The 13713-nt window shown below is 41.3% G+C and overlaps 1 protein-coding gene across 1 annotated transcript in view; it reads right to left on the reverse strand.

The window, feature by feature from the left end:
* The window catches only part of sptb (spectrin, beta, erythrocytic), a 63329-nt gene that overhangs the window by 6308 nt on the left and 43308 nt on the right, over window positions 1-13713 (reverse strand). Inside the window, exons 21-30 of the mRNA XM_034111923.2 lie at window positions 12584-12829; window positions 10786-10875; window positions 9480-9770; window positions 8263-8393; window positions 7801-8005; window positions 6876-7099; window positions 5979-6129; window positions 2757-2998; window positions 1492-1633; window positions 1046-1130 (exon numbers count right to left, since the gene is read on the reverse strand). Of these exons, the coding sequence (XP_033967814.1) occupies window positions 1046-1130; window positions 1492-1633; window positions 2757-2998; window positions 5979-6129; window positions 6876-7099; window positions 7801-8005; window positions 8263-8393; window positions 9480-9770; window positions 10786-10875; window positions 12584-12829 (1807 nt within the window). The remainder of the gene's footprint in view (window positions 1-1045; window positions 1131-1491; window positions 1634-2756; window positions 2999-5978; window positions 6130-6875; window positions 7100-7800; window positions 8006-8262; window positions 8394-9479; window positions 9771-10785; window positions 10876-12583; window positions 12830-13713) is intronic.

Below are 13713 nucleotides of genomic sequence, written 5' to 3' on the forward strand. Positions count from 1 at the left end.
GTCCCTCTCTTCATGTCTCTTCTAATCACTGTGTCACCTCTTCTCCCTCTTCTACATCAACATGTGTCCCCTCTTCTTCATGTCTCTTCTACATCAACATGTGTCCCCTCTGTGTAAAGAGACTCTGAAAGTTTCAGGAACAAAGATTCGCACTTTTTGTCCTGATCCATTTCTATAAAAACCTGTCTGAAAATGAGCTGATCAGATTTTGCCCACTTTATGATGTCATAACTATTTCTTGGCTTGTGTAACCATTAGCCAATCAGCAACCAAGGTAACCCCCCCCCTCCCCGAGATATGTTTTGTATATATATATCTGAGGCCTATAATATATTGAGGAAAAACAGTGTAATAGAGGACTTTTAAGAGAGCGCTAACAGTGTAGTCCTTACAGTCAAGCAATTTCAAAAGAAAGTATCCATAAATATTAATGCTGGCCATAATTTGAACCATACAGTTACATTAATATATCAATATATTTTGGACTTAAAGACTATTTTATGGGGGCGTTTATAATGGGGAAACGTAGCTGGAAGTTCATGTTACGGGCTCAATTTTTAAAAGTAGCATTACAAAACTTTTTGGAAGGCAGACTTCTATTAAAAAGTGGGATAATTTTTTTAAAAGATGCTCTACCTTTTAAAAAAATATATTGTATTGGAAGGGGAAAACATGTCAAGACGTGGAGAACATTTAAGAACGGGAGGACATTGTCAGAAATATATTACACTCCTTTTCCGTAATTGTAGCAACACTTCTCTGGACTTCAACCTGACGTTCACAGAACAGAGAGCTGTATTAAAATGTAATAAATTAAACTCTGATTCCAAAGTTAAGTGGGTTGAATCTCTCGGTGGAAGAGAAAATACATATTGTACTGAAACACAATCATAGAACATCTTTGTATTTGTGTACATGTGTAAATGTTTGTATATACTGTTCACATTTGCTACTGTCATGGCATTTGGCAGTTTACCATAGATGTGTGAGATTATTCATGTACAGGATTTGTTTTTCCGGTGGAGGTTGGTGTATTTTTACTCACAGAGTCTGAGCCAGTCCCATCTGTCATCCCACTTGAACATCATCTCCTTCCTTTTGTCTATCAGCTGCACCATCTTCTCTTTGATCTGGCACAAGCAGTTATACAGTCGCAGTTACACATCAGCAATATTAAACAACTCCGCACAGAGACCGGCTATTATCCTCTAAGAACTAGTATTGTGAAGTAATTAATGGCACATTAAATTCAGGCCCGGGTCAATTGCTCATTAAAATTCTTTGGCTTTTCCATTTCTAATTAGTGTGTGCCTTATAGTCCCCCTGATGAATGAAAGATGAGTGGACATTTTTCTTTCGTGGCAATCCAATTGGTTCCATTGTGCCAGACAAGAACAATCTCTCCCAGAAAAGTCATTAAATCTAATGAAAGCAGCAATTTAAGGCCCAGCTGAGGATGAAAAGAAGCCGTCTCTGCTGCCGAAGCCTCACCTCAGCAGAGTCTCGGTGCTTTCGAGTCAGCAGGGCTTTCCCCAGGTCTATGCAGGCGGTGAATTTGCCTCCCCTGGCCTCGATCTCCGAGCGGATCCCCTGGTGGTACTTCTGCAGGAGCTCCACGGACGAGACATCCCTGACGCAGAGGTGGGGAGGATCGAAAGTCATAACATGTACAGTAATGCTTGAAGTTTATCTACCTCTGTTGGTAGGGACTGGAACTGCAAAGGTTGTTACCAGGCAGTGTTGTTTAATGTGGTTGTATTATATAAATCCGACCAGATGAAAAGTCTCATAAAGAGATATTATTCCAAAGCTAAAAAAATTTACATGTCTTAAGAGAAATGAGAAAACACCCGTTGGAAATGGCAAACATTGATATTCCATGTTTCCACGCAGCAGCAAAAATCGAAAAATATGTATAAAAAAGTACTCTTAAATACTCAGGTAAGGTTTTAGTTGGAGGGCTTTTTTTATTTCTCTCTACCCACAAAAAAAAAAAAAAAAACCCGACATTTCTATTGACTTTTTTAAAATTATGTGAATAAAAAGTAAAACTCAAACACTCAACGGGAATGGTTTCAGGTTTGTTTTTCCATCTGTGTGAATCAGAAATCAGATGCTGCCCTTTGCTCGTTTGGAATTAGCAGAGATGAATGTTAAAATGTACTGAATGGATCTAATAAGATAAGATAAGATGGACCTTTACTAATTCAGTAGCGTAACAGCCACAGGGTAAGGATGAAAAACAGGACAGCACAGATTTACAGATACAATCAAAGATAAACATTTAAAATGATAAAAATAACTATAGGTTCTGTGAATAAATTAAAAATCAAGAACCGAAATAATTGAACTATTCATATCTTAGACTGCACTGTAACTTTTAATGTTTATTTTATTAGCTTTTCTTTTTAACGACTGATGTTAAATGCCATTTTCTTAATGTCTTTCATTTTTTGTTTTTCTTTTAATGTTTCTTTTATTATCTTTTACTGTTTTTAAATGCCTTTGTCTGAATGTCTTTCATTTTTGTAAAGCACCTTGAATTGCCTGGTGCTGAAAGGTGCTATATAAATAAACTTGCCTTGCCTATAAAATAAGAAATGAATGAAAATGAACATATATATATATATATTTGGTCATGTATACATATTATTTACATGTGTGTGTGAAAACAGTGTGTTTTTCACGTCCAGTATATCACATTGTTGACCTCTAATAAAGCTGTGAAGCCATTGTCCGAGCACTGGGTCTCACCTGGTTTCTCCTGAGTGTCTATCTGCTGGATGATGCTCTCCATCCACGCCATCAGGTCTCGCACCGTGGTGAAGAAGCGGAACTTCTCAGCGGTGTCGACCAGCTGTACGCGGCGGCCATCGCAGGCGTCCAGCAGGCCCCTCCAGGCCTCCAGCACCTCTCGCTCTGTGGCCTGGATGGTGTCCGCCTGGCTGCCTGCGTACTGGGCATGCAGCCGTGAGGCGGTCTCCTGGAACTGTTGAACCTGGAGGAAGGAGGGGAAGCAGGGGTGATCAATGAAGTTAAAGTCTACCTCTGGTGTTTTGGTTTTCGCTACTTTAGATGTTTGACCTTCACTCGGCTTTACTGTATCTCCAGAGATTGCACTGGAAGGCTGTTTCACATTAAACTGAAGGTAGGAGAGTTTCTCTCATTACTCAGAATACATTTGAATTTATCATGTGAACGCAAGAGCAGGATTTTGTGACATCAGAACTGGTTTGGATCAAAAACTTGGCCCAATATGCAACTTTCACAAGTGTTACTCAAAGACATGCAAGGGATAGATCAGAGGGAAAACTGCAGTGTCGGGTGATGCTGAAGAGATATTGAGAAGTACAGCTTTAGATTTGTATTCATTGATCCACGGTACATACAGGAGGACACATTTCTTCGCTTCATAGTAACTAAAAAGTGTATCATTTTCCAAAGTAACAAAAAGAACACGGTCAAAAGACTTTTCCGTTTCCCCGTCTGTCACCCCCAGCTGTGTCCTATCAATCTACCATCGCCATGCACGTGATACTGACGCACATAACAAATAATAAGTGAGCCTTAAATTAATGCATTTTAAAACCATAATGTGACTCACAAAAATAGCCGATAATTTACAGTATAATCTCATTTATATTATTATTAAAGGTCCCATGTCATGCTTTTCCGGTTATTGCCCGTCCCCTTGTGTGTTATGAAGCTTTTTCTGCAGGTCTGCAGAGTCAAAACCCTCAAAGTACACCCTGTAGCGAGTAAACTCTAACACAGAAAATACCTCCCCCAAAAGCCTTGTTGGAGATTTCTCAGTTTCCATTGTTTACTTCCTGCCCCGTGTGACGTGGCTGCACTGTGCTACGTCACTTCTTCTGCTGATTGGTCCAAATTGACCAATCCACGGACTTCCTCACACACTCAGTGCTGCAGGCAGCTCAGCTGATTTCTCCTCCCTGCTGCAGGCTGATAACAGACCGTTGGGATCTCGGCAAAATTCTCTCTGCAGACCCAGAGAGAAAACTTATTGTTTTTACTTCGGCTGTGACTTTGTGTGTGCTCAGGATGAGTTTGGCTGTGTTTCGCTGTGTATCGCTAAACAAGGAAACAACACCTCCACGGAGCTTAGCGTGATTCACAACGTGAAACAATCGGACGTTGTGAATCGCGCTGAGCTCCGTGGAGGTGTGGTTTCCTTGTTTAGCGAACAATAAGTGTGGCTTGATATTGAGTAAGAAAAAGGTTGATAAACGCTGTGAGAATGGGTCTGCAGAGAGAATTTCGCCGCGATCCCAACTGTTATCAACAGCAGCAGGGAGGAGAAATCAGCTGAGCTGCCTGCATAGAGTGTGTGTGTGAGGAAGTCCGTGGATTGGTCAATCGGAGCACACTGGGCTCACAGGGAGAGGGGGGCAAGAGCTGCAACGAGCCGTTTAGTGGAGAGTGAATACACGTAGTTTACAGAGATGCTGTATGCCAAACAATGTGAGTTTGGAAAATTGCACAGTATAAATCTATTCTAGTAGACCTCAACAATGGAATTATGATCAGTGGAAATGGCCATGACATGTGACCTTTAATACTTTTTTTCTTATTATTATTATTAAGCCTAACATTCAGACAATAATAACAAGGGGAAATGGCTCTAACAAAATCAGATCAGATGATGCTTCAGCCTAGAGCAGGGGTCACCAACCTTTTTTAGGATGAGGGCTACTTTCAAAAAATAAAAACAAGTCGGGGGCTACTTTTACTCCTCTTTTATTTTATTTTTTTTGCAGTGTTTTTTGCAGTGTATATATTTAGCACATTTTAACATTATTATATGCTTACCTTTAACCTTTGTGTGCTGTTCGGGTCTTTGGGACCCGTTTTCAGTGTTTACTAAAAGAACATGTATGCAATTTAATTATTTTAACCTGCTTTATTTGGGGGTGGGCCTCACATCCTCTAGGGGGGTCCTCAACTCCTCTGGGGGGGTCCGGGGGATACAGTTCTCAACACTCGGATGAAAGGGAGCTGTATACTTTTCAATAATCCAAACATTTTTAGAATATCACAACCAATAACAAATCATTTAAACTTGTTTATTCATATCTTGTGTTACCTAGTTAGCGTTCTTTCTTTTTATGTATGCATATTTTACTAATCACTCCCCTTTTAAACTGTTTTTTGTACTGTCCTAGTGTACACATTGGAATTATCTCTCTCTCTCTCTCTCTCTCTCTGAGTGCTCCTCCGTGGCGATGACGGCATGCGTTAAAAAATAATAACATATTTGTAAAGTGGGGGGACACAAACGGGATTTCGAAAAGTGCTGGGGACATGTCCCCAGTGGAGTTTACGCCGTGTCTGTGCGTCAAGTGGAATAAATATATATGCAAGTTACAACACACAGAGTAAAACTCTGGCCCTCATGTGTTGTATCTGGCATGATAGGCTGTTCAATGGGGCTGATGTGTAGATTCTGCCAGAAGGAAAATCAGCGGGGAGGTGCCACATTGCTTTTCTTCCCGACTGCAACGCTGGTCCCGGAAATCAAGCAAGAACGTGATTGGTCGATATTCATAGTGGGGGTGGGGGGAGGAGGGGTGTTCGATAGATATAGAGTTATAGTAAGTAGATAGAGTTCGCTATGATTTAGGTTTCGTTTATGCATGGGGGTAGATTCTTTTAATTACATTTCCTTTTTTTTGGTGTGTATTTTATACATTTTGGATTTTCTTGGCGAGCTATTTTTAGAACGTGCCCGGCGGGCGCCTCACGTTGCCCCTGCGGGCGACTGAGTGCCCGCGGGCACCGTGTTGGCTACCCCTGGCCTAGAGCAATAGGATTAAGAGGCTGGAAAAAATGTAAGAAAACAAACATTGGACCATTGATAACTTGAGTGTTGCATTACTCTCTCCTCCCTCCAGGTTTAAATCCTCAAAGTGTGCTTCCTGCCTGCTGAGTTCCCTCAGATTAAAAGGCCCGATCCTCACCTGTTTGCCGAGAGCAGTGATGTCTCTCTCGAAGGCGGCGTGCATCCTGTGGAAGGACTCGGCTTTGCTGAAGTCCTCTCCCACATCTTCAGGCAGCTCTTTCTGCTTGTCGTGGATCTGAGCCACTAACTCCTTTCCATCGTCATAGTACCTGAAAACAAAAATCTATCTCTCAGGGTCTTCTGTGTGTTTCATCATAACCTCTTCACGGAGAGATACCGCAAGTCCTTCCTTCCTGCAGCGGTCAGACTATATAACCACCACGGCCCCTAGTAGACCCCCCCCCCCCCCCACACACACACACAACAACACAGACTGTAACACTCCTTGTTGTTAACCACCAACTATGTGCAATATATATATATATATATATATATATATATATATATGCCGTTAATAACTGTGCAACATATACCTGGCTACTAAATTATCAGAACTATTACAGGATTTGTTTTTTGTAAATTGTGTAACTTTTTATTTTATGCATGCTACTTAGGTAAATAAAATTGTATTTGATTAGATTTATTTAGAATGTGTAAAACAACAATACAAAAATGTAACATGAAAATTATTATACAATACCAAATTAAGCAGTGTCAAATTCATATCCAAGAATATGACTGATTCTAAGTTATATAAACAAATGATCTACTTAATTACACATCTGAAAAGGGGCGGGAAGAAGTTTACACTTATTTAATCCCACCCATCCTCCCAAAAAGTAAATTATTAACATATGTTTTTTAAGCTGTCTTTGGCTCTTTTCTGCTGTCACGTACATTTCCCCTCTGTGGGACTAATAAAGGCATTCTGATTCTGACGTTGTGTTGCAGGTTTAGAAACAAAATCCCGATAGCATCAATGCAGAGAACTTGTTGTGCATATTTGTGTCCGTACTTGAGCAGCTCGTAGGATGTGGTGAGGAGCTGAGAGCGCGTGTCGATGAGCTCCAGCAGGTCGGCCCAGCTCTCGTTGATGGCGTCCTTCCACTCCGCCATGGTGGCCGCCTCGGCGTGTTCCGCCTCGATCAGGTCGTCTATCGTCTCGTTCACCATGTCCACTCGCTCCTGACCCGCCATCCCTGTCTCCCGCGCAAACTCCCTGAACTTGTCCCTCAGACGCTGAAGGGAAAAGACAGAAATGCTCATAAAGAAGTACTATTTTGTATGGAAGGTGGATTTGCATTTTGTTGTAAAGTTCGGGATTAAGGGAAAACAACAACATTTAGTATCCGTTAACAAGAACAGATCAATTTACACCAACATTTATTAAAATATACAAGAAAAATATAATGTTCTTTTGTCGTTTATGAAACATTTCTATCATTTGCTCGTTTTGATTTCCCCTTTGATGTAAGAACTCTAGTCAGAGAGCCTCGCACCTAAATGTGTGTATGAGCACCTCAACTACAGTTTATCAATCAATCCAAATGTATTAGTATAGCATCTTTCATACAAGTGAAACTTAAGGCTGATAAGAAGACACATTGTAAACAGTAACAATTTGAGAATGATGCAACAAAATAATAAAAAATGATTTATAAATATATATAAAACAATCAAATGGATCAAAAAAACTGCTTGATATACAGTAGAAGTATTAATCTCCTTTTCTTGCTTCAACAGAGAAACATTTCCACTTTCTTTATATCTATATGATAAAAAGCAGATTTGAGTGAAATATGATCCTGAACGTTTCTTGCATGTTGGCACAAATGAAGTCCGAGTGAACTTTATTTTGTGGCCAGTGTCTCGTTAAGTTTCTCCCTCTGTATTTTCCAAAATGTAGATATTTCTCTCGTGTGTGTGTGTGTGATCTATACCGTGACGTGGTCCAGGTCCTGGCCCATCTCCTGCGAGGAGGCCACCACGTCTTTCTCCGAGATCCACTGCTCCAGGTAGTCCACCTCTCGGCTCAGCAGGAAGTGGTGGTAGGTGTGGTCCAGCTTCAGCCTGCGGTCCTCCGCCAGCTCCTTCAGCCCCGCGTACTGCTTATCCACCTGACCCTGTCGCCTGATGATGTCCTCTCTGCAGACAGAGCAGAGGGAGAGGATGGAGGGGAATGAGATGCATAGAGGACGAGGGGGAAATGAGAAAAAGGCAACGAGATTGGATTTGGGTTTACTCTAGATGAGGCGTGTGATTAGGACACATGAATTATCCCACTTTACATGCTTGTCTCTCTCTTATCATCCAGAACCACGACGGACTGGGACAACATGAGTGAATTAGCATCGTCAGATTACATTTTGTTCAGTGTTTACAACAAATGATCCATCACAAACCCATCAGGATGGTCCTCAGCCAACATCCTCTGGGCTCGGTCAGCCAGACTCTGAATGGAGTCGGCGTAGTCGTCCACGTTCTGCTTCAGGACCAAGTGGCGCTTCAGCATCAGCATGGCACTCTGCTCGTCCTGCACACATGGAATAAAGCGGAAGAAGAGTACTAATTAAGGATTGATTATTTGAAGCTTTTTTGAGTGCGCTTTTTATAAATTGCTCTGGATTATAACGCCAGCAGAAATGAAATGTAATGGGAATGAGGAGAGAAGAAATAAAATAGTACAATTATGCAAAAAAGATAAGGATGCACATCAAAGCAAAACAAAATACTAGCTCTCAATAGAGGGGGGCCACTTTCAAAATATGGTGTCTACTTAATTGAAAAAAACTGTAACCATGTCATCATGATAATGCACACAGTGCTACTTGTTATTAACATGCCTTTTTTAAATTATATATTTCAGACATTTGCGGTCTACTTCTCTGCTCTGCTCCCAGAGGTGGAAGGAGTCTTAAAATACTCCATACAAAATAAAAGTCCTAAATTCATAATGCGTAGATATTATATATATATATATAATAGAGTAGATATTAGATCAATTAGTATCAAAATGAACTTGAAGTATAAAAAGTAAAAGTACTCGTTCCGCACAATGGCCCACTTTAGAATATTTTACATTATATTATTGTAATAGAGTAAATGCATTAATGTGCTCATCACTTTAATAGCAGCTGGTACACGTGGGGCTCATTTCACTATATAGGGGTCAATACAGTTTTATCTTAACCTACACATTATTTGTTGATTATGTTTATTGTGTAGAATTAAACTGGATATTCAAAGTGACTAGATCAAATAAATGTAGTAAAGTAAAGGTATAATATTCGACTCTGAAATGTGGTAGAGTGGAAGTAGAAAGTAGCAGGAAATTGAAATATTAAATTACAAATAACTAAAGATTGTACTGCGTTCCACCAATACGATTATAAAGTGCAGCCCACGGCATATTCTTTCAGAGTTCTGTACTTTGTTGTCCCTGTATCATCTGTATACTGACCTGTGTTTATCTACATGCCTATTCATTTGATTGTACAGTACACTGTATCTGCCACCTAGACCGACCGTTTTATGCATGTGTAATGTTTGTTATATTTGAAAACTTCGATACAAATATTGTTAAAAAATGGTTTGCGTTCCGCCACGTTCCTCTCCTCACCTTGGCCTGCTCGTCAGCGATCATGTAGAGCTCCTGCTCTCCGATCCAGGCCTCGGCCTCATCCGCGTCGTTGTAGTAGTGCTGGCCGGAGCTGGAGCCCTTCAGCCTCTCTCTGCGATTGGTCATCTCGTCCTGGAGGCGGGCCCAAGCCTCCTCCAGGTCCTTCAGCTGCTCTGCGGTTCGCTCAGCCTCCGGTCGGCCCTCTGCGCTGGCGGCCGCCGACATCCTCCTCCCTCGCTCCAACACCTCCTCCACTCGAGGCTGGTGGCCCTCGATCTCCCTCTGCAGCGTCTGATGGACAGAGAGGGAGACAGTGAGTGTATTGGAGATGATATGATGGTGTCCAAGTGACTCTAAACCTCCCCAGCAACGTCTATTTTAGTTCACACATAAATCCTTTGTGATATAAATGGAAACAAAACTTAGTCTTCACTACCTGATGAAGGCTTGATGCTGAAATGCGTCACTTTTTTGGTCTTAAATTACCATTATATTACAATGGAGACAATTCATTGCTTAAAACGAGTGCCGTAGAGCGTGTGTCCACATGTAACCATATCTTAAAAAAATACCTCAGACCAGCTGATATTATGTCGAGGAAAGGTCTTATCGCACAAAAATTATATATAAGGACATGTTGTTTGTTTTGCAATATAGGTAGTAAACACTATTTTGATTATCAGTTGAAAATAGCTTTCCTGCAGAGTATAGACAATCAGCTGAGAAATAACAATAATTTAGATAATTCAATAAATGTTTTTTAATTAAAAAATAATGAAACATTTTCAAGCTCCAGCTTCTAAAATAGGATGATTTATGGCCATATGTAAACTGGGGAATTTGGAAGAGTTAGGCTGCAGGACACTGAGAGCGGCATCTTCTATTCAGAACAACTAATCCAGAACACAATTCCAGATTAACAAAAGATGGGAACAAATTACATTACATTACATTGACGCTTTTATCCAAAGCGACGTACAATAAGTGCGTTCGACCAACAAAATACAAACTTGAAGAAAACAGAATCATATAAGTACATCAGGCTTCATAGAGCCAAAACATTTCAAGTGCTACTCAACTGGCTTTAGGTAAGCCAGTCCTTTATTAGTATACAAGTGCTTTGTTAATAGTTCTATCGCTCGAAGTGGAGTCGAAAGAGATGAGTTTTCAGTCTCCCCCGGAAGGTGTGTAAGCTTTCTGCTGTCCTGATGTCACTGGGGAGCTTATTCCCACGTGCAAACCCACAAATGTTGAAAGTACGAATTTTCAGTAGCAGCCCGGTTTCCTTTCGGGAAAAAACCCTCACCTGATTCTTTTTCCGCAGCATTTGCACAGTTTGAAGATTGTGGCCGTGCTCCTGTGACATTGCCAGGGGCATCCTCTCCTCAATCCAGAGCTGAGAGAGAAGAGGAGGAGAAATAAAAGATTAGGGCAAAGAGTAACAAGTAGAGACTGGTTTCCTTTGAGGAACAGCTGAGCATTCAGAATCTAACAGTGTGCACAGCGTATACAAAATTAAAGAAGGTCTTCAACATCTCAAACAGTAAATATCGTTTTTTAAACCATCTCCTCCATCTGACTAAAGCGGGTTTAGGCGGTGAAACCAATAAGGGATTAAAGCTGTTTTACACAGACCCACCTGCAGTGTCAATTTCATGGATAGAGCTGGAGGTCCTACTATGCTGCATACTAAGTGTGCACGCTATAATTGAAAACCTACTTTTCAAATGAATAAGTTAACATTTGGGGGAAGAAACCCCTCTCAAGTTCGGTCTTCAATATTTCCCAAAAGGTGTTATCTCGCTGTCATTCAGAAGCCAACATTAATCCCACATCGTTTATTTAACTGATGTGCTATCCATCGTTTTGTGAGAGCAGGGAGGTTTTAAATGTTTAATTTTGCTCTGAAATTGTCAAAACCGAACTCTGAGGACTGAACCCAAACGCACAACTCGATGGAGGGTGTTTTCAAAATAAGGCCCTTCACTGGGGTCGGCACAGTATTCAAGGTTTCAAACAAAAGATCACTCAATAGAGGAAAGAACGTCACTTAAGGTGTGGAAAAACAAAAACACTCGATAGAGGAAAAAGGCACTGGGCAGAACAATGATCCTGGCTTGGCGATAGGTGCTGGTAGTCTACGTGACACAACAAGACGGACTGGCACAAGACAAAGGGAGAGGGGGCACGGGGGGGGGGGGGTTACCTTGGTTGCTGATTGGCTAATGGTTACTAAAGACAAAAAATCGTTATGACATCATAAAGTGGCCAAAATCTGATCAGCTCATTTTCAGACAGGTTTTTATAGAAATGGATCAAAAAGAGAGAGAATCTTTGTTCCTGAAACTTTCAGAGTCTCTTTCCACAGAGGGGACACATGTTGATTTAGAAGAGACATGAAGAAGAGGGGACACATGTTGATGTAGAAGAGACATGAAGAAGAGGGGACACATGTTGATGTAGAAGAGACATGGAGAAGACGGGACACATGTTGATGTAGAAGAGACATGAAGAAGAGGGGACACATGTTGATGTAGAAGAGACATGAAGAAGAGGGGACACATGTTGATGAAGAAGAGACATGAAGAAGAGGGGACACAGGTTGATGTAGAAGAGACATGGAGAAGAGGGGACACATGTTGATGTAGAAGAGACATGAAGAAGAGGGGACACATGTTGATGTAGAAGAGACATGAAGAAGAGGGGACACATGTTGATGTAGAAGAGACATGAAGAAGAGGGGACACATGTTGATGAAGAAGAGACATGAAGAAGAGGGGACACAGGTTGATGTAGAAGAGACATGGAGAAGAGGGGACACATGTTGATGTAGAAGAGACGTGAAGAAGAGGGGACACATGTTGATGTAGAAGAGACAGGAAGAAGAGGGGACACATGTTGATGAAGAAGAGACATGAAGAAGAGGGGACACAGGTTGATGTAGAAGAGACATGGAGAAGAGGGGACACATGTTGATGTAGAAGAGACGTGAAGAAGAGGGGACACGTGTTGATGAAGAAGAGACATGAAAAAGTGGATTTTGCATAATAGGTGACCTTTAAATAATCTTCCGAGACATGACAGAAATATGAGTCCATGCTTACGAGCTCGTCGGCCAGGTCTCTGTAGAACTGGTGCTGGGCCTTGGCGGCCTCCAGCTTGCCCCTGCGCTGCGCCAGAGGGGTGAGGAGCTGCTGGAAGCCGCTCTGCAGGGCCTGCTGCTCCGCCTCCAGCTCCGGCTGCTCCGCCTCCAGCTCCGGCTGCTCCTCCCTGCCCCCCCCGTGCCTCCTCACCGCCTCCTGGAGCTCCTCCAGCTCCCGCGCCCGCTCACGCACCTGGTTCTCCGTCATCTGCCGCGGAGAGACACCATTACAGCAAAAAAGATGAATAGCCTTTCAAGAAGCCTAATCAGGATGTAGTGGAGGGTAAACCAAGCAAACGTTGTCATGCTGTTATTTAATTCAAACCGAGTTTAGTTTTCAAGCTGCTGATACCATGAAACTTTTACCAACGCAACACAAACTGTTATATCATTTAGAAGACTTATGGTGTGCTAGTTGTGTAGTTTGTGCAATCGAGAAGGTTAAATAGGGGAAGTGCATTATGTGTAAATAGGTATGGACACAATAGGGATATGTGCAATAGGGAAAGTTCTGTACCTGTATGTTTCTTGTTTGTTTCTTTGCCATGTGATATGTAATCTCTGTTCTGTATCTATGACTGATTGACCTGAATGTTTTATGTGTATTATCTCGATGCCCAAGACAAATTTCTCCTAAGGGAGACAATAAATCTCCATTTTATCTTATCTTAGTTGTTCTCTCCAAGAAGTAAATGTTTTTTGTCATTAAAAACAGGGTATTGTCCACAGTGACCATTGCATGTGTAATGTGTATCTGTAAAGCGCTTTGAGCACTGGAAAAGCGCTATAATAAATGTGAATTATTATTATTATTATTATTAAGACTTAATCGAATAATGTTCCTGGTAAATAATGATGTGTATGAGGCTCACTGGCAGTGAATGCAGGGGATTACTTTGGTCGTTGTTATTGTTTGTTTGTGTTCTTTGTAATTATTTTTTCTCTTTGAACACACAATCATTACAGACCACCGTCTCATTTGTATGCATATATTTTGCTTTCCATCTCTAAATGACAAAAACGGGCACAAAGTCAATCCTAAAGAATATCCTACACCTGATTAAGAATGTGTTTTGTGGACTAATCTAATAT

Source organism: Pseudochaenichthys georgianus, chromosome 22, assembly GCF_902827115.2.
Source record: "Pseudochaenichthys georgianus chromosome 22, fPseGeo1.2, whole genome shotgun sequence".
In the NCBI taxonomy this organism is placed as follows: Eukaryota; Metazoa; Chordata; class Actinopteri; order Perciformes; family Channichthyidae; genus Pseudochaenichthys; species Pseudochaenichthys georgianus.